The sequence below is a fragment of the Podarcis vaucheri genome, assembly GCF_965113315.1.
Source record: "Podarcis vaucheri genome assembly, chromosome: 1".
In the NCBI taxonomy this organism is placed as follows: Eukaryota; Metazoa; Chordata; class Lepidosauria; order Squamata; family Lacertidae; genus Podarcis; species Podarcis vaucheri.
In genome coordinates this window covers 119,732,462-119,756,190 of record NC_138759.1, presented here as the reverse complement: position 1 = coordinate 119,756,190, position 23,729 = coordinate 119,732,462, and the positions used below count along the sequence as shown (strand labels likewise).

At 44.9% G+C, this 23,729-nt stretch overlaps 1 protein-coding gene across 1 annotated transcript in view; it reads right to left on the bottom strand.

The window, feature by feature from the left end:
* LOC309525014 (dynein axonemal heavy chain 11-like) overlaps positions 1-23,729 on the bottom strand; it is a 227,395-nt gene that overhangs the window by 172,709 nt on the left and 30,957 nt on the right. The window contains exons 17-23 of the mRNA XM_082210341.1: positions 22,467-22,691; positions 20,804-20,895; positions 20,143-20,269; positions 19,892-20,041; positions 17,707-17,940; positions 14,931-15,062; positions 10,508-10,668 (exon numbers count right to left, since the gene is read on the bottom strand). Of these exons, the coding sequence (XP_082066467.1) occupies positions 10,508-10,668; positions 14,931-15,062; positions 17,707-17,940; positions 19,892-20,041; positions 20,143-20,269; positions 20,804-20,895; positions 22,467-22,691 (1,121 nt within the window). The remainder of the gene's footprint in view (positions 1-10,507; positions 10,669-14,930; positions 15,063-17,706; positions 17,941-19,891; positions 20,042-20,142; positions 20,270-20,803; positions 20,896-22,466; positions 22,692-23,729) is intronic.

The window sequence follows — 23,729 nt, the reverse complement described above, 5'->3', positions numbered from 1 at the left end:
ACACATTGCAAAGAACTGCAGAGCTCCTAAAGCAAAGAAACCCCACCCCTTTCAGCCAAAAGGGGAAAAGAAGGGGAAATGTGAATGCACATGGTTACTGCAAGAAAGGAACTTAGCTGTCCAGAATCATGAAAATAAACGTAACAAATGGATTTTAGATTCAGGTGCCAGTTCGCATTTTTCATATAAAAAGGACTATTTTAATGAGATTAATGAAATAAATGATGAAGAAGGATCTGAAATTGAGATTGCAGATGGCAACATTGTTAAAGCAAAAGGTGCAGGTTCCATGAGCCTGAAATGCAATATAAACAATGAATGCATTGAGAACACAATCTCTAGAGTTTTGTACGTTCCAGAGCTGAGCTGCAATTTAATCAGCGTGTCCACTTTGGACAAGAAAGGTTTCCAGGTCACATTTGGAAATGGAGAATGTAAAGTGACTAGAAATGGCAAAGTGTTTGCTCAAGCAAAGCTAATAAATGGTGTATATGAGCTTGATCTTTCAGAGAACCAGTCTGCAAAAGTGGCACATTCCAGTCAGAAGGATGAGGCAGATCTGGACCTGTGGCACAGAAGGCTAGGACACAGGGACGCCAGCCTCATTCTGGATCTACAGAAAAGAAATCTTGTAAGAGGTTTGCAGGTAAAGCAGAGCAACAAAGCTCCAGCAAAGTGCATAAGCTGTATTACTGAGAAGGCTATAAAACCTTCATTTCCACGTTGTGCAGAGCAAAGAAGCAACAAAGTGCTTGACATAGTGCACACTGACATATGTGGACCCATGAATGTTCCCTGACTGGGAAAGAATAGGTATATTTTAATATTTCTGGATGACTTTTCAAGATTTTGTGTTGTATATTTCCTCAAAGAGAAGAGTGAGACAGTGGACAAGCTCCAGGAATACATTGCCATGGTCAAGAACAAATTCCAGAGAGCTCCAGCTGTGTTAATGAGCGACAATGGAGGTGAGTACTGCTCAAATGAAATGCAGGCTCTCCTGGCCAAGGAAGGAATTGCACACGTAACCACAATTCCTTACACACCACAGCAGAATGCCATAGCTGAGAGAAAGTTTAGGTCCATTATGGACATGACAAGGTGCATGCTAAAGGATGCACGTTTGCCACAAAAGCTGTGGGCCGAAGGAGTGTATACGTCGGTTTATTTGCAGAATAGACTGCCAACTAAAGGTGCAGAGCGCACACCATTTGAACTTTGGCATGGGAAAGCTCCCAATCTGTCGCACATACGTGTGTTTGGAAGTCCGTGTTACTTCCACATGCCCAAGGAACACAGACACAAGCTTGACTCCAGGGCAAAAGCAGGTATCCTTGTGGGATATGCTTCTGGAGGCAAAGGATACAGAATTATGGATTTACAAACTGGTAAGACAAATGCATACCATGCGGTTTATTTTGATGAATATGGAAAAGTAGACACTAAGAACACTGTTGTGGATTCTTCAGATGAGTTGGAAAGGACTCAAGAGTTTGTGTATTTCCCTTTTGAGACCCCACAAAGTAATTATCTGCCTTCGAGTGTTACAGCGCCCCCTACAGGCGACGCACCAGATGACGCAGAGGACCAGAACCCTGGCGGCACCAGAGACGAAGATGAGGACTCAGATGGGGACATGCCTGCGTTGGAGGAGGATGAGGAAGCTGATGCGGTCGCAGAACCAGAAGTCAGACGCTCATCCAGAACCAACAAAGGTGTCCCACCAGTACGGTTGTCCTACCTTGCAGGGTCGGCATTTCCGCAGGAACCTTCCACTTGGGAAGAGATACAGGAGATGCCAGCTGCAGAAGCCAGTCTCTGGAGGAAGGCCGCGCAGGAGGAGATGGATGCACTGCATCAGAACAAGACTTGGACACTCACTGAGCTGCCTCCCGGTAAGAAGGCCATTGGCAGTAAATGGGTTTTCAAGGTTAAGAAGGGGTCAGAAGGAGAAGTGCAGCGCTACAAAGCTAGACTTGTGGCACAGGGATTTTCACAGCGTTTTGGTGAAGACTATGATTAAGTTTTTGCACCAACTGTGAGGTACAGCAGCGTAAAAATGCTTTTAAGCATTGCAGCCTCCAAGAAAATGAGGGTGAAACACATTGACATTGCTACCGCTTTTCTACATGGGCAGATTTCAGAGGAAATTTACATGAAGCAGCCGAAAGGTTTTGTAAAACCACATGAGGCACATCTAGTGTGCAAACTGCAGAAAGGACTTTATGGACTTAAACAGGCTGCCAGAGCCTGGAACCAGAAGTTGCATAAAATGTTGACGCAACTTGGGTACAAGCAAGGCGACGCTGACAAGTGCTTGTACAGTAAGTCAAATAATGGACAATTCTCATATATCCTAGCATTTGTTGATGACCTGATTATTGCCACAGCAAGTGAGAGAGACTATACACAGATAGTAAAGCACCTTAGCAAGGAGGTGGAGGTCAAGGAGCTAGGAGATCTCCAGTATTACCTTGGGATCCAGGTGGAAAGAGAAGAGGATGGCTCATTTCTTCTCAGCCAAAGACAAAAGATCCACGAGCTAATTGAGCACATGCAGATGCAAGACGCACATCCAGTTGCTACACCGATGGCTACTGACTTCCTGAAGAATCAGCAGGATTCAAAGCAGTTGCCAGACAACAATGACTACAGAATCAGAATACGTTGCAGCAACAGAAGCCTGCAGAGAGATCGCCTGGCTTGATCAACTCATAAAGGACTTTGGGTTGGTGAGAAAAGGGCCTGTCAGCTTGCTAGAGGACAATCAAAGTTGCCTGAAGCTGACGCAGACTGAGAAGTTCCTGGCCAGAACAAAACACATTGGGGTTAAATACCACTACATACGCCAGATGATCCAGGATGGACTTGTGGAGCTATCCTACTGCAGCACCCAAGAGATGACTGCTGACATCCTGACGAAACCCCTACCAAGAGAGAGTTTCCAGAATCTACGTGTCAAGCTGGGACTCTGGGTGGTTGAATAAAGTTGTTTATGTTTTGTATATGTTGTATTGCCTGAGAAGGGGTATGTGGGATGTAAACACAGGAGCAGTCAATGACAACATTCCTAGAGTGTACATGGAGAGGGATGTCTGTCCAGCAAGCAGGTAAACTTCCTGGGGACGGACTTCCTCCGCATGTGACCAGAGGTGGGTGTGGCCTCACCTGTGCAGGTAATGAGAAAAGCACAGAGCAGGCAGCCATCTCTCTCTCTCTGCCATCACCTTTCGAAGAAGAAGGATGCCCTCTTGGCTCTCAGCCAAGAGAGGAGAGGGCTATCCTCCTATAAGATAGATTCTAAGTGTATTTTACCTTTTTAAGCCTGTCTGCCGTCTGGGATCATATTGTGAACAGATCGTGAGTAAACTCTTTTATACTTTTATAAAGACTGTGTTGTGTCTTGTATTTTAAGAGGGAACAAAGGGGAAACTACCAGAGTAATTATTATAGAGGTTCTAGCGAACCTGTGCACACGTTACCGTTGCGAACTTAAAGGGGAATGTTTATAAACTCTGCTGATATTTTGGGAACTTGTTAGCACAAGTTGGATAAGGATATAATTAGTCAATATATCCTCTCCTGCACCCCAGAACATTCCCACACTTAAACCGAGGCACGCTTTCCCTAATGAGGCCTCCCGCCACCAGTGCCCTTCCACCATTCGGCTGCCATTTTTAGACCAATGTAAAGTTCGCAAACCGGGACACTACTTCCAGTTTTGCAGAGTTCGTAAACCGAATAGTTCATAAACAGGGCTGTTCTTAAACCGAGGTACCACTGTATTATCTCCCCACATTACCCTATCTCAACTTTCACCTGGTCCTCCTCACAAGCCTAGAGTTGTTGTGTTATATCTAAGGTCCTTGTTAGTAAGGTCTCAGGTGGAAAAGAATCACAATACTGGGTATTTTAAATTGACATCTTCATAGTTATTTTGGACAGTAATATAAAAGTGCTTTCCAATCAGAGGTAACACCAAGAAGCAAATGGAGAGGTCACTGTGTAGCAGCGGCTGCAAATGATAAAAGCCCACATCCAGAAACAACAGTAGCACCTTGAAAGGATGGGACAATCAGGGAACAAATACAGTGGTACCTCAGGTTACAGACGCTTCAGGTTACAGATTCCGCTAACCCAGAAATAGTACCTCAGGTTAAGAACTTTGCTTCAGGATAAGAACAGAAATCGCGCAGCGGCAGCAGGAGGCCCCATTAGCTAAAGTGGTACCTCAGGTTAAGAACAGTTTCAGGTTAAGAACGGAGCTCCAGAACGAATTAAGTTCTTAACCCGAGGTACTGCTGTAGTAGACTGTTTGATTGCTAGCAAATTACTATATGTGCACCTCCCAATTTATTATTGCTATTCCTTGTTTTACTAATATTCACTGTGCTTCCAGATAGAGGGATTTTTTAGTGTCAGATAAGGCAACTCAGAGTGTCTCACACACACATAATCCAAAAGGTGATTGTGGTGAACTCCATGTTTATCATAGCTAGCCCAAACAGCTGGCCAGCGGCCCAAAAGGAGCAACATATTGCTAGGGTTTTCTATGGAACTCTCCCACCAAGTAGCGTTCAGTTCCACCAGACGGAATTGATCACCAAAGGGACTTCTATTAATGGTGTAGAAACTCAAACAAGGTAGAAAGCAACAGAACAATTTTATTATATTTTCCCCCAAGGTGATTTATGTACAGTGGTACCTCGGGTTACATACGCTTCAGGTTACATACGCTTCGGGTTACAGACTCTGCTAACCCAGAAATAGTACCTCGGGTTAAGAACTTTGCTTCAGGATGAGAACAGAAATCGTGCTCCGGCGGCGCGGCGGCAGCGGAGGCCCTATTAACTAAAGTGGTGCTTCAGGTTAAGAACAGTTTCAGGTTAAGAATGGACCTCCGGAACGAATTAAGTACTTAACCCAAGGTACCACTGTATTTATTTATTTAAAAAGAGATTTGCATACTGCCATGTGATTAAAAAAAATCAAAGCGGTTTATAGCAATAAAACCATAAATAAAAACAATAAAATAAATAATAAAAGCAGACATCAATTAACAACTGTGGAAGGGTATATTCTTAATTGCCTGCATAGACTTAGTGGAATAGAAAAGTTTTAAAACTGGCACAGAAATCATCTGTTGACTCACTAATACACAAGAACAGCAAATACCAAAAATAAGTTTATCTGTGCAGATTTCCATGTTGATTAGTGCTAGCCTCAACCTCTAGTTGGAATCCAGCAGGATAAGCATGGCTGGAAGGGCACAAAACAATATCATTTGTAGAAAACAAAAACTGCACTTGGTTTACAACAATTTCTCCTCAAACTCTTCATTCGTAGGAGGAAGCCATTGGCCTAAGCAAGTCCCAGTAGCATTAATTCTACTCACTGTGCAGTACTACACTGCTAAACATTTGCCGATAAGTTTGACAAGCTTCCCCCCCCTAACGTTTCTGCCTTGATTCCTCTTCCCAAACTAAAAGTGTCGTGTATGAACTTTTGGTGACATTTACTCTTCCCAAGGCCCCGTCTTGGCCTTTCCCCTTCCACCATTTATTCAGCCTCGGTTGATACAGCTTTCTAGGATTCCTGCCACTGACATTGTTCGCTAGCTTGAAGAAATATCTTCTCCTATTTACCGCCCTGTGGTCTTTCATCTCTCATTCTAGAAGGCCCCACCAGGTCCTCCAGCTTTCTCTGAATCCTCTTCTTCCTCATTAGTCTTCTTCTCCGCCCTTGATCTTCATCTCCTTCACCTTTGTGATTGTCTTTTGTGTGCTCTCTGATATCTTTGACTTCCATAAAACCTTTCCCCGTAGCGCTACCATACTTTTGCTTTTTTCTGTGACCATCTCCACATGATCCTCTAACCCTACAGTACTTCTTATTATTACTGTATACCTGTTCTCCTTGTACTTTGCAAGTAGGTCTGCCTCCATTGGCTTCTGAAGGAGTGGGCTATTTCCTTTGTCCTTTCCTGATCACAATGCTCTACTTTTTTTCCTTAAACTCCACAAGGTGCCCTCCTTTGTTTGTTCTTGCATGCCCTCCTCCAGCACATTGATCCTATGCCTTTACTAAGATCTAATTGATCATGTCACTCTCTGCCCATCTGGTGAAATCTAAGTGGCCAGCCTTTCCTATCTTTTTTTTAACCAGCTGTTTCTGTCATGTACAAGAATGTTATTGTTCTTTTCAAAACTTTTAAAGTTTCACACACACATGCACACACAAACGGGGAAGGATAGGTGAGGGATTCAGTTATAGCTAGGTGGATAGCTTCATTGTTTAAAACCCACACACCCTGACACCTTTCTCTTAGAGGCCATAGGAAATGCCTTAACATATTATAAAGAATGGGAAAAAGTTTCTCCCAATGCAAAACTTTGAAAGAAGCATGGGACATTATCTATTTTATGCATTTTTACTGCAGAGAAAAAGAGAGCTTTTCTTGCAATTATGGAAATGTAACTTTTCTGCCTATAGTCAGGAGTAGTATGAGAAGGGCCATGGAGTAGGTAGAAAATTCACCGCACTAAATGCTGATAGTTAAGAGAGCACTTTCCTGTTGCTTTGTCTCCTGTTACCTGTCAAAATAAGAGCTCTGTGAAACTTGTACAAAGCATAGAAATCAGAAACTCCCAGCTTAGCAGGAAGATAATATTCCCCAGCACACGTGAACAACATAGCTGTTGTTCTTAACATTATCTCCAACCAATTCCTTTGTGTCCGAGAGCATTTGGTGATCTGGGTTAGCCTAAATAAACAGTCTATGACAATTAAAAGCTTGCTGATGGATTTCTACCAAGACAGTCCAGTTAAAACAGTTATAATCTGAAGGAGAAAAGCTTGGCCCTTGGATGTGGCCTCTGATTGCATTGAGGTCAGGATAGCAACTTTATCTACTTCTAAGTCAATACCATGACAAATTCCTTTAGGTGACTGAAAGAGGTGCTTCTGTTAAATGGACACTTGGCCACAATAATCCAAGGCCACAGTTCAATTTGCAATTTCTGTAGCTGGTTTTTTTTTTAAGCATCTACCTGTAGAGAGTATAGTTAAAGCTATGGTTTTCCCAGTAGTGATGTATGGAAGTGAGAGCTGGACCATAAAGAAGGCTGAGTGCCGAAGAATTGATGCGTTTGAATTATGGTGTTGGAGGAGACTCTTGAGAGTCTCATGGACTACAAGAAGATCAAACCTCTCCATTCTTAAAGAAATCAGCCCTGAGTGCTCACTGGAAGGACAGATCCTGAAGCTGAGGCTCCAATACTTTGGCCACCTCATGAGAAGAGAAGACTCCCTGGAAAAGTCCCTGATGTTGGGAAAGATGGAGGGCACAAGGAGAAGGGGACGACAGAGGACGAGATGGTTGGACATGTTCTCGAAGCTACCAGCATGAGTTTGACCAAACTGCGGGAGGCAGTGGAAGACAGAAGTGCCTGGCGTGCTCTGGTCCATGGGGTCACGAAGAGTCGAACACGACTAAATGACTAAACAACAACAAACAACACCTGTAGAGATCCATTTAAGACTCTGTGAGCCATGCCACATGTTATTGCGTTTGGTATTTCAAAGCCTATAATGGCCATTGAGATGCTTATTTATTAAGAGCTCAGTCCTGTATATTCACTGAGCCAAGTCTGAAGGGAAGAGTAATCTGAAAATGATTATGGAACAATACATTCAAACTTGAGCACTAATGGGGATCGTTTCCTGACATGGAAAATGGGTTTGCTTGGAGACAGAGCAAATGAAGGGAAAACATTTAATCAGTGATTATCTTTGTGGTAGCTTGATATTCACTTCATCAGCACAACCTGCCCTTTCTTATATTTTTCAGAAATCCTTCCTTCTTTTAAATGAAGGCAGAAAAAAGAATTAGGAAGGTCTGGACAGGTCTTGATCTTATTCACAGTTCCAGCAGTTTACTTGTCTTTAGAAACCACACACAAGATTTTGATTTTCATGTACACAGGCCTGAAATCTAGTCATCTATGGTCGTGTCTGGTTTAGATAATTATGACAGGATCTGAGTCTCCTAATAAATCAACACCTAGAAAACAGGTGTGGACATCATCGTCACTAAGCTTCAGCACCATCCAACTGTTATCAACACAGGTACCCAAAGTACCCACAGAATCTTGTTCCCATTTGCAACCCCATCAAAGATTGGTCCATTCAGTGGCTTAGACCCTAACTTGCCCTTCCACAAAGGAAACACACATTCGAGTCACTGCTGGCTCAATTTTTCTCTAATTTTCTTAGCACCTCCCACATTCTTCCAGTGGAGCAGATTTTCAGAAGAGAAGAGAGGGTTGCTGGAGAAACTGGCAGAAATTACCTGCCTGCCTCCCACCCCTTCCTTCCTTCTGGAGCATCTCATGAGCAGAGCTCCACTCATGGCAACTTAGCATCCAAAGCCATTATCTTTATTCGTATCGTCTCCCTTTCACACACCACCACAATAGCTCAATATGCCATTCTTCCTGGAACATTTCCAGATCAGCAGAATGTAGGTAGCAAAATGGCATGGAAATTCTCAGTGCCAGGCAGAAAAACAAGTGCCACATACTATGTGGTATGTTGGAAGCATGCATCACGATGAGGCTTTTACAAGCCTCGTAATGACAAAGTGTAAGCTATCCCCCATGTAAAATGATCCTTATGAAGGATGTGAGGATCGGCTTTTTCTTACTGGTGTCATGCATCAGATAACGCAGCTTTGAAAATATCCTGTCTTTTGGAGATGTTGTCAAAACTTTCTCCTGTCTTGCCTTTTTTATTTTTTTAAAAAATCTTTCCTGGAGCTAATCTTTATGCCCTGATCTCACTATTCCCAGCCTCCCTTCATCTTCTGCAGAAAAGACGCCAGAAAAGAAATATGATTTTTGACGCTAGGCGGGCCAACCGTGCCTGTTGAGAGCACCTAGGCTGTGCCCTGCTTTGTGTTTCTGTGTGTATGTATATCCCGAGTACAAAAGATGCCGATGCCTGTGGCAAACAAATCTCATTCACTTCTTAGAAGCTTATTTCCTTGCCTGATCCTTACACAAAATGGTAAATTAATAGGAATTTCCCATATTTTCATGCCACTTGGCAGCTTGATTATTTAAGTGCTTACTCGGTGCATTGAAAAAGAAACCCTAATCACCCCTTCAAAGTACATGGCTCCACACAAGGCTTCCCATGTCTCAAAATACAGAAGGATCATCATCACCATCATAATAGCGTGGCAGCTGTGCTTTCTGCTAGCCAGGAAAGTTAGTCCTGTATATAGCAGACACACCTCAGCTACTGTCTGCCATCTGCCTAGTTAGCAGGCAGACAGCCACAGGAGGAGACAGAGACAGCTGCTCCCGACAATGCAGAAAACATCAGTACTTCCTTAAAGGCTCTGGCAATGTGGATAAACAATTTCGGCAGAAAGAATATTCAAAATTGCTGCAGATTTTCTCCCTGCAACTGTTATTATGCATTGCACCACAACAAGATGATTATGTTCAGTGGAAAGCGATTTTTATTCAGCAACTGTTAAAAGAGTTCTGCACAGGCTCTTTCTTTCTTTTTAAACAGAGTGCCAGATAACAAGTCTAAAGGACCATTGTCCTGGACAAAAAGCATTCATTCCATGCTAAAATAATAAAGGGATGTTCTTTTTCCTTTTTTAAATGAAATACACAGCTATTATGGACCAATTCAGCACTGCTTCTTCAGACCCGATGATCAACATTAAGAAAATACAAGGAAACCTCCTGATTTCAGAGACGGGGAAGCTCTCTAGAGGTCATTGGACTCCCAACTCACTTTTGGCCATGCAGGCTGGAAGGGAGTCTGGTGGGAATTGGAGTCCAACAGCATCTGAAGTTCCACAGGCTCTCCATCCCTGGTCTGTTTTGAGAAGGGAATTGCAAACATTGCCCCTCCTCTCTGAATATTCACACAGTCCTAGACCTTTCGATGTTTTATTCTTATATGTTCACTGGCAAATCATGAGATCGAGAAGAACCTCCAAGAGGATGGAACATGAAGGCCTACCACCTACCTCTCTTACAACCGCCTCCCTTCAACCAGTTTCAACGTGGTCCTCACCTGTCGGTCAGTGGCATAATTACAAGCCTGGGGCTGTTTGGATTTGGATTTGATATCCCGCTTTATCACTACCTGAAGGAGTCTCAAAGCGGCTAACATTCTCCTTTCCCTTCCTCCCCCACAACAAACACTCTGTGAGGTGAGTGGGTCTGAGAGACTTCAAAGAAGTGTGACTAGCCCAAGGTCACCCAGCAGCTGCATGTGGAGGAGCGGAGACGCGAACCCGGTTCCCCAGATTACGAGACTACCGCTCTTAACCACTACACCACACTGGCTCCAAGGTATTCGTAAAAGTACTGAAACTGAGCATCACAAATGTTGGCAAAGCACTTGCTCTGCTCCTCGTCCCACCTACCACCTGCCTCTCTTACAACCGCCTCCCTTCAACCAGTTTCAATACTGTCCTCACCTGTCGGTCAGTGGCGTAATTACAAGCCTGGGGCTGTTTCCAAGGTATTCGTAAAAGTACTGAAACTGAGCGTCACAAATGTTGACGAAGCACTTGCTCTGCTCTTCCTCCCACCTGTGGCGCAACTGCGATAGCCAAGTAAATGCCTGTCCATTGGATACCTGAAAAGAGGAAGAGAGCAACAGGTTAACAGATGTTTCCGGAAACAGCCCAAAGAGAAAGGAGAGAAAAGGGCAGTCTGGACTGCAGCCTTTCTGGCCGCAGTTGCTTCTTGTGATGGCTGAACATAATCCGCTTTTGAAACTCCCCTGAATTTCAAAAGCAGCTTATCAAGTGCAGGGCTGCTATATAAGAGCAAGGGGCAAAGGGATCCTACTGCCCCCACAGAGTTCCCTGCGTGGAGCCCAGTGGCCTATAGTTTAATGTAGAGATAAAGGGGCCTCTAAGCTCCTTGGCCTCGCACTTGAAGTTAAGTAGGACCCAGCCACCAAGCAGAAGAAAACAAAACACGCTTTGCATACGTTTATTGGGCACAGCTATTCAATTTACCTCTTGAAACCATCAGTTGGTTCTGCAAAGGGCAAACCATTGACAAAGCTCAGATACTTTTCTCCATTTCTTATATTCCTTCCTTAAAGACAAGCTACACAGAATATATATTGCCCTCAACAAGAACTCAAATGCTTAGCACCTCGCATTGCAGTAGCCTAAACCACAAGAGCGGTGTTTCTCAACCTGTGGGTCCCCAGATGTTGTTGGACTACAACTCCCATCATTCCTAGCCAGCATGACCAGTGGTCAGGGATGATGGGAGTTGTAGTCCAACAACATCTGGGCACCCACAGGTTGAGAACCGCTGCACTAGAGCCCTGTTCAAGCCCTGTGAAAATGGAGAAGAGTGTGGGGACCCAGTTTGTACTAACAAACTCTATGGAAGGTTTAACATTCCACGCAAATACACCCTCCATGGAGAACTGGGTTAGGACCATAGGGTGCTGCCATATCCCAAGTCAGAAACATTGGTCCATCTAGCTCAGTCCTGACTGGCAATGGCACTCCAGGGTCTTCCTCAGTCCTCTTGGGAGATGTCATGGATTGAATTTGGGACCAAAGCAGATGCTCGCCTCCACCACTGGGCTATGGCCCTTTCTGCTATCTGATTCTCCCTTTGCAGTTTTGACATAGACCAGCTGATGAATCGATACGCCGCTTATGAAGTCGCACCATAGGTTGGGAAGCCTTCCAAACATTCAGCCCCTCCATCTCTATGCCAGTGTATTAAATTGAGACATCGTGTTGGGCAACTGACAGTGCAGGTTCTTGAGTAGGATGGCCATGTGTCCTACTTCATAGAGGACGTTATTTGAAGGTACCTTCTATTTGAAGGCTATCTGGTTTAAAGATAAACAAAATGATGGGAGAGCAGCAGATTTGAAGTTGCCCACCAACAGACTGAGCAGCAACATAGCTCACCTGGTCTCAGGCTTCCCTATTATGGTGAGATCTACTGCATTTATATTTAAATCATTGGTTGTTGTTTTTTCTAAATTTGCATGTATAAAATATCATATGCAGCATTTATGCAAACCTATCTGGTCTTTTGGTCTCTTTTACAGTGAATCATTTCCTCTTTTTTGGTGATGTGTAATTAGCCACCACGTTCCTTGATTCTCCCATGTCTTTCAAAGATACAGTGGTACCTTGGTTCTTGAACGGCTTGGCTCCCGAACAAATCAGCTCCCAAATGCTGCAAACCCAGAAGTGAGTGCTCCAGTCTGCGAATATTTTTCGGAAGCCGAACATCCGACGCAGCTTCCACGGCTTCCAATTGGGTGCAGGAAGCTCCGGCGGCCAATTGGAAGCTGTGCCTTGGTTTTCGAATGGTTCTGGGAGTCGAACGGAGTCCTAGAACGGATTAAGTCCAACAACCAAGGTACCACGTAGCTTCACAGTATTGAAAATCAGGAACCACACCTGGCCCTATGAATCAGCTTTATGCTGAGCCAAATGACTGGACTGTCAAATCTAGTACTAACTACTTTGACTAGCAGAAAATATCTTTGAAACTGGAGATTCAAGGGATTCAGCTGGAAGGGGTGGGGTTTGGTTCTGACAGGTCTATCATGAAGATTTGGCACTGCCAAGTCACACACCACAGAAGGGGTTCCTTTGCTGACCTCCAGAGCCTGAGTCCTGCTTCCCCTCTGATACTGTTGCCTCTTCACCTACCTAAGCAGTGAAAAGAGCATGGAAGAGGAAGGGAATCTGCTACTTCCCTTGCTTTCTCCCTCTGGGCAGTGTTGCAGATTGGGTCAGAGGGACAGTGGAGTAGCGTGGGGGGTGCAGGGGGGCCGGCCACACCGGGCGCAACATCTGGGGGTTAGGGTTAGGGGGTGCAAATCCACGGGTTAGGGGGCGCAAATTACTTGCCTTGCCCCGGGTGCTGACAACCCACGCTACGCCACTGCAGAGGGATAGTGGAAAGTAGTTACAGAAGGGAACCAAGGGAGATGGGGAAGGGCACTGGCAAGACATTTGTTCCCTGGGGAGAAGGGCAATATGATTCCGCCTCCATTCCATATACAATAGCATAGACTGACAGTAGAATCTTACTTCAACACTGGCAATAGGGCAGAGACCTCCATCACACTAGAGGATGGCAGGCTAGCTTAGGAGGCCCAGAGAAGGCTGCATGGAAGGTAATAAAGGTAAAGGACCCCTGGACGGTGAAACCAGTCAAAGGCAGCTATGGGGTGCGGCGCTCATCTTGCTTCAGGCTGAGGGAGCCGGCATTTGTCCACAGACAGCTTTCTGGGTCATGTGGCCACCATGACTAAACCGCTTCTGGCACAACAGAACACCGTGACGAGTGCCAGAGCGCATGGAAACACTGTTTACTTCCCACCGCAGCGCTACCTATTTATCTACAGTGGTACCTCGGGTTAAGTACTTAATTCATTCTGGAGGTCCATTCTTAACCTGAAACTGTTCTTAACCTGAAGCACCACTTAAGCTAATGGGGCCTCCTGCTGCTGCTGCGCCGCTGCTGCGCGATTTCTGTTCTCATCCTGAAGCAAAGTTCTTAACCCGAGGTATTATTTCAGGGTTAGCGGAGTCTGTAACCTGAAGCGTATGTAACCCGAGGTACCACTGTACTTGCACTGGCGTGCTTTCGAACTGCTAGGTTGGCAGAAGCTGGGACAGAGAAACGGGAGCTCACTCCGTCAAACTGCCAACCTTCCGATCAGCAAGCCCAAGAGGCAGTGGCGTAGCGTGGGTTCTCAGCACCCGGGGCAAGGCAAGTAATTTGCGCCCCCTAACCCGTGGATTTTAGCACTCGAGTCTCTTCCGCCCCCCCCCCCAGATGTTGCACCAGGTGCGGCAGGCCCCCCGCACCCCCCACGCTACGCCACTGCTCCCAACACAAGTCTTCAGGACAGCCATCCGAAGGCTGGCGCGGGGAGAAGGTCTCTCTGCCCCACCGCCAGGCTTCGGAGGAGGTCCGAGGACAGTGGGGAAGACGCACTGCGCTTCCCCGCTGTCCCGGAGATTTCCCTATGGACTTTTGTCTTGCGAAGGGCGGGCCAAACGCCCCCCCCCCAATGTTGCGCCCGGTGCGGCCGGCACCCCTGGCACCCCCCACGCTACGCCACTGCCAAGAGGCTCAGTGGTTTAGACCCCAGTGCCACCCGGTCCCTATAAGAAGCTGCATGGTACATGCCCCTCTGTCCGGTCTCTACTTCTCTCAGCATCTGCTGCCTGAAGAAGCTGCATCACTCTGCCTAGTAAGAGAGCCAGTCCTAAGAGCAGCCTAGTGAGAATATCTTGCTCACCCACCTCCCTAAAAAAGAAAACCCAAAGCTGTAATTGCCTTCTGCATGCAAGACATGAGCTTTACCACTAAGCAGTTGGTACACAGAGCATACACCCATTTTGAATGAGGCCTAGAAGGAGCTTTTAAGTTATCATTGACGTCTTGCCGGGTGGGGGGTGGGCAGCCAACAATGCACTAAAAGAAGAGAAGAGAAAGTACTCTGCCAAATTAATATCCAATCATAGTATTTTATACAATTTAAATCGCAAAGCCAGCTGGAATAAATGCACATTTTCATGGTAACATTTAACAGGTCTGGGACAGATCACTGAGAACCTGCTGTCACTTTATAGCATACATTTTTAATAAGACACTTTAAACATTTGGACAAACACACACATATCTATATATATTTAAATAGCATTTTTTCAACTGGTAAATGCAATTATCTTCAGTCCTGAATCGAAAGAAAAAGGACAGAAATTGACTGGATCAAAATATTCTGTCATCATTATACATAAGCAACTCGAAATCTTTTCAACAAATGAAATTATTCTTTATCTTATGCTTTTAAAAATGCATTAGGGTAATTGCTCTGCAACAAATTACCTTCTGTGCTATAAGCTTGGCTACAACATCTCTAGCATGTACATCAATTGTGCATATTGTCATGATCTTCTGACGATCTCCAGGGGTGAGTTCCCCTAACAGCATGTTTATAAGGGCGTTCAGTTGAGCAATCTGCAAAATAATTATATTTCAATGGAGATATTACACTGTGAAGGGGAAAAAACCTATTATATGTCAAGTGCTAAATGGAGCAGTTCTGGTAGCAAGGCATACTTATTGGTGCTTTTAATCAACGCAAATAACTTTTGCAAACTAATAGTGGTATTGTTTTCTGGTAATTGTAATTTGCTTCCTTAATAACAAAGATACACTTTTCAGATAGTAGCCATTACTTTTATTCCAATATGAATTAAATACTGGTGGGCAGACTCATTTGTACTGCATTTGCTTTCGTGTTCAGTGTGATGGAATTATTAAGAGGTTGAAATGTAGCACGTATCATACGGCATTTTAGAAAAACAATCCGTATTAGCCAAACGGTGCTTTGTTATTTAAACTCCTTTATCAAAATTAAGAGAGGGGGAGAGGTTTGTGTTCCTTTATTCTGCTGCCTTAGGAGTACAATCATATGCTTAAGATCTGAAGGCTGAGGTGCTGTAGAATTGGGCAGAAGCCTATCATGTCAACGGAATGCCACTCCTGTGTAGGAAAAAGGGAAAAATTAGATCCAGTTTGCATTTAAAGGTGAACGAATGTGTCTGATGACTGTCTGCTACTACGAGTGGCTGTGGTGGTGGTGGTTAGGGAACCGTTCTGTATTGTCTGCACTGTGGCTTCGAGTCCAGAAACTCCCTCTCCTTTGCAGGCATGGGAAAGGTGAGTGGGACCATCTCTCTTATCCCTCTGGTAAGGCTTAAACTCCCCTCTCCTGCTTCCTAGTCCCATGCCCCATGCACAGCACTAGAAAATGGTCGCTATCAGGGTGTATCTGCCATTGTTGCACATCCTTGGCGACTAGGCAAAAGGCTCCCTCTCGCTCCCCGGGTGACTCTGGAACCCTTGTTGTAAGAAGGGCTGTGTATGCTCTATGCCGGGGTCAGCAAACTATGGTCCACAGGCTAAATGAAGCCCGCAAGGGTCGCTAACCTGGCTTGGCCGCTGTCTGAGCTCCCTGGGGGGAAAGACAAGAAAGAGAGAATCCACTGCTTGTTCTCACGCAAAGTCCTCCTTCAGGAGGTGCAGGAGGAGGAAAAGGAGGAGGCGGAGATGCCGCTGGCGGGAAAAGAGGCACCATCTAGGGCGGTGGGGGGGAGGTAAGAGATTTATGGGGGGACAGAAAAGAGAGAGGGTGGGGAGAACAGGCAGGAGCGCTCCCCGCTGGCTGCGCAGTGGTGATCTGGCCTCTGGAGACCCTCCTGCAGTCTGGAGCTTGCCCCACCACCGGCACGGCAGCGAGTCAGCCTCTGCTGCCGGCGGGAGGGCCCCCATCACACCCCCAAAGTGTGATGGCAGAAGGAGGCCCAGGAGGTCACAATGAAGCACCAAACCCAGGAAGGGACCCCCCCCATCCAAACAATGACTATCATCAGTGCAGGTAAGATTTTTTTCAAATTTCAAATTTTTATCATCCACAATACTGTCTGGCCTGCCTGGTGTTCTTGCATGGAACGTGTCCTTTTTAAATGCATCCGTGCGTTATTTGTGGGGCCCTCCTGGTGTGCATAGTGTGCATAGGAATTCATTCATTCCGCCCCCCCAAAAATATAGTCCAGCCCCCCACATGGTCTGAGGGACAGTGGACCGGCCCCCTGCTGAAAAATTTGCTGACCCCTGCTCTATGCAGCCCCACAGAGCAGGGAGGCTGTGTTTTATGCCTTCTTCTTCCCCTTCTGTGTTTGTGTGGTTTATCAGATAGTGAGGAGGAGAAGCCATAAGTGGATGTGAACTCCCGCTTGGAAAGGACACCTGGGATCTGCTCCACCTCCAGCCACTGAGATCTTTTGATGGAGCCCACTTTTATTCATGTATTTGTTGAAAGGAACTTGAATACTGCTGAATATTTCGCAAATTCAGCGGTCCTTCATGACTAGTGTGGCAGGCCATCCCCTGTGGAGCTTGCTGCCAACAGAATACTGACATGCTTTCTTTTAGAGTTTTTTACAAACTGTATTGAGTTCAGACAAGCCTTTGGGACACGAAATTTTTACCAACCAGTTTTTTCTAATGTTTGTATTGATGCCCTTGTAGTATTGTTTTTATGCGTGCACTGCCATATTCATTTTTGTGTGTGTGTGTGCCATAAATATTTTTAAGAAGAAGAAGAAGAAGAAGTAGTAGTAGTAGTAGTAGTGCTGGAGGAAACTCTTGAGAGTCCCATGGACTGCAAGAAGATTAAACCTATTAATTCTGAAGGAAATCAGCCCTGAGTGCTCACTGGAAGGACAGATCCTAAAGCTGAGGCTCCAATACTTTGGCCACCTCATGAGAAGAGAAGACTCCCTGGAAAAGACCCTGATGTTGGGAAAGATGGAGGGCACAAGGAGAAGGGGACGACAGAGGATGAGATGGTTGGACAGTGTTCTTGAAGCTACCAGCATGAGTTTGACCAAACTGCGGGAGGCAGTGGAAGACAGGAGTGCCTGGCGTGCTCTGGTCCATGGGGTCACGAAGAGTCGGACACGACTAAACAACTAAACAACAACAACAACAAACTGTCAGCAGCAAAGGCTATTTCTGGGGCTGATGCTGGGACATTTGTGTTGCAAGCTGTGGGTTTTGTGGCACATGCTCCCCTTTCGAGGGCTATTGCACTTGCCTGTTTGCGATTGTAATCTTTCAAGGCCGTTTCAAAGCCTTCCTCGAGCCGGTCAAAAGCCATTCTGACATCAGCTGCCCACCAGATTTGACTGCTGGTTAACGCCACTTGGGCCGGGAAGTCAAACAGCCACTGGTCTCGGGACTTATCCTCATAGGCTGCCACAGCTTCCATTATCTTCTGCTTGACTGTCCTGTGCATGGCCTCCTCTAAGGAGCTTAACCAGCATTCTGCCTGAAGCATGTAGACAGGTACACTGATATTATGGAGTCACGCAGTAGAAAAGCCCACTTCTTTTTAACGTGCTTTCGTGCCATAGCTGTCAACTTACAGATTTGAAAATAAGGGTCCAGCAGCCTCAAAAATAAGGGATCAGCAGCCAAAATAAGGGATTTTAGTCAACCCGGAACCCAACGAAGCCTCAAGCGGTGGTTCCCACAGCACAGCAACCCGGCAAAGGGGATGCAGCAGGGAAAACCACTGTCACCTCTCTGCTGGGAAGCGCTGAGCAAAGGCGAGTCCCCAGGCAATGCGGCCGATTTGATTGGCACAAGGCATGCAAGCTCCACCCCCCAGTCATTCTTAGACTCCTTATTGGATGAGCAACTCAGCCAATCAACACAGTTGGAGCCTCCCTCCTCCCTGGCCGGCAGGGAGGGAGGGAGGGAGAGGAGCTGCATCTTTTGAAACCCGGGAAATTTATGGGACACCATCAATCAGGGACAGAAGTGGGAAACGACGCTGGGATAAGGGAGTTTCCCGCCAAATAAGGGACGGTTGACAGCTATGTTTTGTGCCTTTTTCATGCAACGTACACAGCCAAAGGAATAGAAGGGAAATCATTCATTCAGATATGTCCTTATCCTCAGTAATTCCTGCATGCCCCCCCATTCACTCCCCCTGTGCTTGACAATAGGGGGAGCTCCTCTCCAATTCTGAGGTTCTAGGACTCTGTGCTTTTAGGTGGTGCCTATCAATGAGCTTTCACACAAGGTCCTGTTTTTTGGAATGCCAAAGGCTGAGTGAGATTGCAAGTTCCCCTGCTTTCCTTGGACCTAGACTTCCAAAAGCCCTTAAAGAGATGCAGGAAGAGGCTGCTGGCAGACTGATCAACACAGTACAGCGGTACCTCGGGTTAAGTACTTAATTCGTTCCGGAGGTCCGTTCTTAACCTGAAACTGTTCTTAACCTGACGCACCACTTTAGCTAATGGGGCCTCCCACTGCCGCCGTGCGATTTCTGTTCTCATCCTGAAGCAAAGTACTTAACCTGAGGTACTATTTCTGCGTTAGCGGAGTCTGTAACCTGAAGCATCTGTAACCTGAAGCATATGTAACCCGAGGTACCACTGTATTAAAAACATATATATATATATATATATATATGCTTTCGTAGATTTTCACGGGTATAGGAATGCAGGTTTTGGTGTCTTCGGGTGTCTTCCCGTGTAAGAGTCAGGGTGTCTGTGCGACGTTTCGACGAGGTCTCACTCGTCATCTTCAGGCTGGTGCTTTCGGCTTCTTGTTACTGGAACAGAGCTTGTTACTCTGTTCCAGTAACAAGAAGCCGAAAGCACCAGCCTGAAGATGACGAGTGAGACCTCGTCGAAACGTCGCACAGACACCCTGACTCTTACACGGGAAGACACCCGAAGACACCAAAACCTGCATATATATATATATATATATATATATATATATATTGGTTTTCACATATTATTTTACAATACAGATGTACCAAAGCCAACACCATTTCCTCCCCATCCCCCCATACATTTACATTTCTATTTCCTCAATCTATCATATTATTCTTTTCTCCTTCCTCCCACTTCCCTCTGCCCCCACTCGATTTCCTCCACATTATACAATTTACAATAATCTTTGCATTCTACAACCTTCTCAAATCATCTATATATTCTTATTAACTTTCCTTACTAATTTTTCTTCCAACCATGTATTAAAAACATATTGGCTACGCTTCCCAACTGCTTCTGACCTTCCTTTTATTTTATTTTATTTTATTTTAAAAATAAAATAAAATAAAATACGTAAACAAAACAAAACAAAACAAAACAAAATACTTGATTTGCACTGACTTGCTGTGGACTTTGCTAAGCTAATTGTTCTCAGCCCCAGATCCAGATATGATACCCTTCTCCTGGCTTGCTCTCTGCCTCTGGATTTACCTGCCCCTTGCAGAAACAGGGCTCCGAGAAGACCACAAACTCTCCTTCTCTGCTGTACATCCCTATGGCCATTTGTATTTCAGTGTTTGTGTCCTCTTCAAATTTAAGGTCGGCCACATTGTCAAAGAGCTTCACCAAGTGCCTTGTAATCTGTTGACCAGGGTTACAAAGTTAATCATGTTATGGCTTCAGTTTGCTGCCATCAAGAATTAGCAAAGCAAACAATGTCAGTGGGAGAAACAGAAAAATACCTGCTTGGGATGCGTTCCTTTAGAGATGATTTCTAACAAATCCACTGCAGAGACAAAATAGAATCTTGGAAAGGTGAGTCTCTTGGCATCTAAGTAATCTGCTAAGGATTTCTCACAAAGTGTGAGCCTGAAAAACAAAGTCCACAAATGTAAAAGAAAGAAAGAAAATGATTTCTAACATAAATTAGAATTTCCAGTGAGGTAGTCACTGGAGTCAAATACAGTGGTACCTCTGGATACAAACGGGATCTGTTCCAGAGCCCCATTCACATCCTGAAGTAAACATAAGATGCGACTGCACGTCCGCGGGTCGCGTTTTGCTGCTTCTGTGCATGTGCGTGACGTCATTTTGAGCATCTGTTCATGTGCGAGCGGCGAAACCCGAAAGTAACACGCTCCATTACTTCCGGGTTGCAGCGAGCGCAACCCAAAATACTTAACTTGAAGCTACTTCAACCCAAGGTATGACTGTACCCATAATCTATCTTGCAGAAGATAAATTGCTGGCAGATCACTGAGTGGTTTTGCAGTAGATCAGCAAGGGTTTTGATTTTCAATTATAGCAACAAATATTCTCCCCTCCTTCCCAGAGAAAGGGCTTTTAGAACCCTGTTCAGATGTATACTTCCATAAGTAAGCCTTAGATCCATTTAAGTCAAACCTTTGTTGAAGAACTTCCAGTTTTCCAAGTAATCCCATCTGGTTTGTTACTTCTATGACTTTTTTTGCCTTCACCACCTCAGCCATAAGTTCCTGAACAACCAAGAGGGAGGAAAAGCAGAAGGAAATGAAAATAATATTTCAAAGTGGGATGGAGCTTCTTTTTGAGAGTCAACAGGGCATTTCAAGCGGAGTGTTGCATTTGCATAGGGGAGAGGGTAAAAATCTCTGCTCAGCCATGAATGTGAATTTAAGACAATCTGGCTAAGTCATATTTAGTCTGAAAAAATATGTCAGAATTACCTGCTTTATGTGGTTAATTGTGAGAAAGGATCTGGGCAAAGAGGTTGAATAATAGTAGTAGTAAGTGATGCCAATAAAGGTATTTGATTTGATTTAGTAATAGTAGTAGTAGTAATTGGTTCCAAGGTGGGATACCAAAAAAATAATAATTCAGAATTTTAAAGTAATTAAAACAAATTACCATCATGGGACTAGAGTGGGTACAAAACACACACATCTCAAGTGTGAGAGGCCAGGGTAAAGGTAAAGGTAAAGGGACCCTTGACCATTAGGTCCAGTCGTGACCGACTCTGGGGTTGTGGCGCTCATCTCGCTTTAATGGCCGAGGGAGCCGGCGTACAGCTTCCGGGTCATGTGGCCAGCATGACTAAGCCGCTTTTGGCGAACCAGAGCAGCGCACGGAAATGCCACTTACCTTCCCGCCGGAGCGGTGCCTATTTATCTACTTGAACTTTGACGTGCTTTTGAACTGCTAGGTTGGCAGGAGCAGGGACCGAGCAATGGGAGCTCACCCCGTCGCGGGGATTCGAACCGCCGACCTTCTGATCGGCAAGTCCTAGGCTCTGTGGTTTAACCCACAGCGCCACCCGCGTCCCAGAGAGGCCAGGGTAAAGAGATGCATATTCAGCATTCAACTTCATTATACAGTAGTTTATTATTATAATAGTAACACAGCTTTGAAGGTGGTCTTTAAGCTGTCACCAGATCAACATGACTACCCCTTGGAATTTGTATTTATGTAAGAAACGTGTCACATTAAAAACTTGAAACAAAAGCTAGATCTGTCCATTATACGAAAGTATTTCTGCACAACTGCTTGAAAGTGACTCTTGATGACCAAATGTGACCAGATGAGTGACAATTCAATAGGCTCTAAAAATTCAGCAGCTATAGAGTTTAAGGGAGATAAAAATTGCAGGCTTCTGGTTCCGGTCTGCCTTAATGGCGGCAGCCCCCATGGCAGCGGGAGAGTGTAGGCGATGGAAAAACAAGGATGATAGAGGGTAAATCATTATTGCAAATTCCCCCCCCCGGGGGGGCGGGCGGAACAGGCTTCACTCGCAGTCTGTCTCATTACCTGGTTCTCGCTCTGGCATGGAATGCGGGGGCCAGGGAGGCGCTGAGTGCAAAAGCACTTTGCCTGGCGAATACCCTCCTACACCACCATTAAGAAGCAGAGGTTCCCCTGTTGATTAGAGCTTAATTGGACTAAAGTATATGTGCATGCCAGAAGAGATGAATTACAAACTGCAGAACAAACCAACTGCGAGGACTTTAAGGTTTGAATTTGAGATAAGTCTTCATTCTTTTCTCTCTCGCATAGTTTATGGAGAAGGAAAGACTGAGATGCTTGTTCATACCTTGAAATCCTTATCAATCCCCTCAAATCTTTTAGCATCTTCTGAAAGCTGCTTCCGTATATCCTCAGAATTGGTGAAAATACTCTGGAGATGAGCCCAGGTTTGCTGCACTTCCAGCCACAGTGAAATTACCATGTCTGCTACCATTAAGATCTTTTGCCAGCTACTGACCTCCACCAGGAAATATTCCACATATTTACTCATCAGGATGTTTTGAAGCAGCACCTGCAACAATATTTGAATACAGCCATGTACGGTATTTATTAATTTGCAATTTATATTATTTAGTTGCCTCTTAAAATGATTTAACTAGGTTCTATAATATATATCAAATATAAACAAGGGCAGGATCTACATTGATCTGTAAAAATGTTATTAAATGTAACATTATATAACTCCCAATGCAATTTTCCTCTGTTGAGGGCTCGCTGCTCTACAGCACCCTCTGGTGTCACATTTTAATAACACATTTCTAATGTTATAAATGACCAATGTACATCCAAGGTTAAGACTAGGAGTGAATGAGTCTGTCAGTTTTGTTTTCTCTCTGCTTCTCATTTTTCAAAGTTTACTATTTGCCCCATTTCCACATTTAAGAAATCCACATGAAAATTCATATAGATTTTAATGCGCATTTCTCCCAATGCATGTATTTTGTGCGCAATTTTGTCTAGTAATACACACACCCACAAATATTTTTTGCTAATAAACTGTAGTTTTGTAAATAATATTCACTTTCTGGTGGGAGAACTACAGGACAAAATTCAGAAAGGTGAACCTTTGGAATGTTAGCTGTGATTCAGTTCACTTACCAGTTCAGGAAATTTTGCATTGAAACATTATTTCCCCCCATCCCTAATTTAAACAATGAGCATCATTTGGGTTACATTCCTCTTGCCACTCTTCCCAGAGGACAACCAAGATGGTTTTACTGACAAAACCAGGCCTGAACTCCAACTGAAATGGATTTAGAAAATCAGTGTCCTCCATGGGTAACTAGGCCCAGTTCTCTAAGTCTGCAAGTCATCCTCTTCCTGCTAGAATGACATGCAAAAACATTGTCACACGATCATGACCGAACCCCAAGTCCATCTGCCAGAGTCCAAATTACTGAAATTCATCCAACAATATGGGACCAGACAGCATAATGGCCATCTCCACAGATGAACTGCAACAACTGTGGAATCTAAGTTGTGGTGGATGCAAACAATTGTACCCTCAAAATGACTCTTACATGTGTCATAACATGCCACTGAGGGCTCT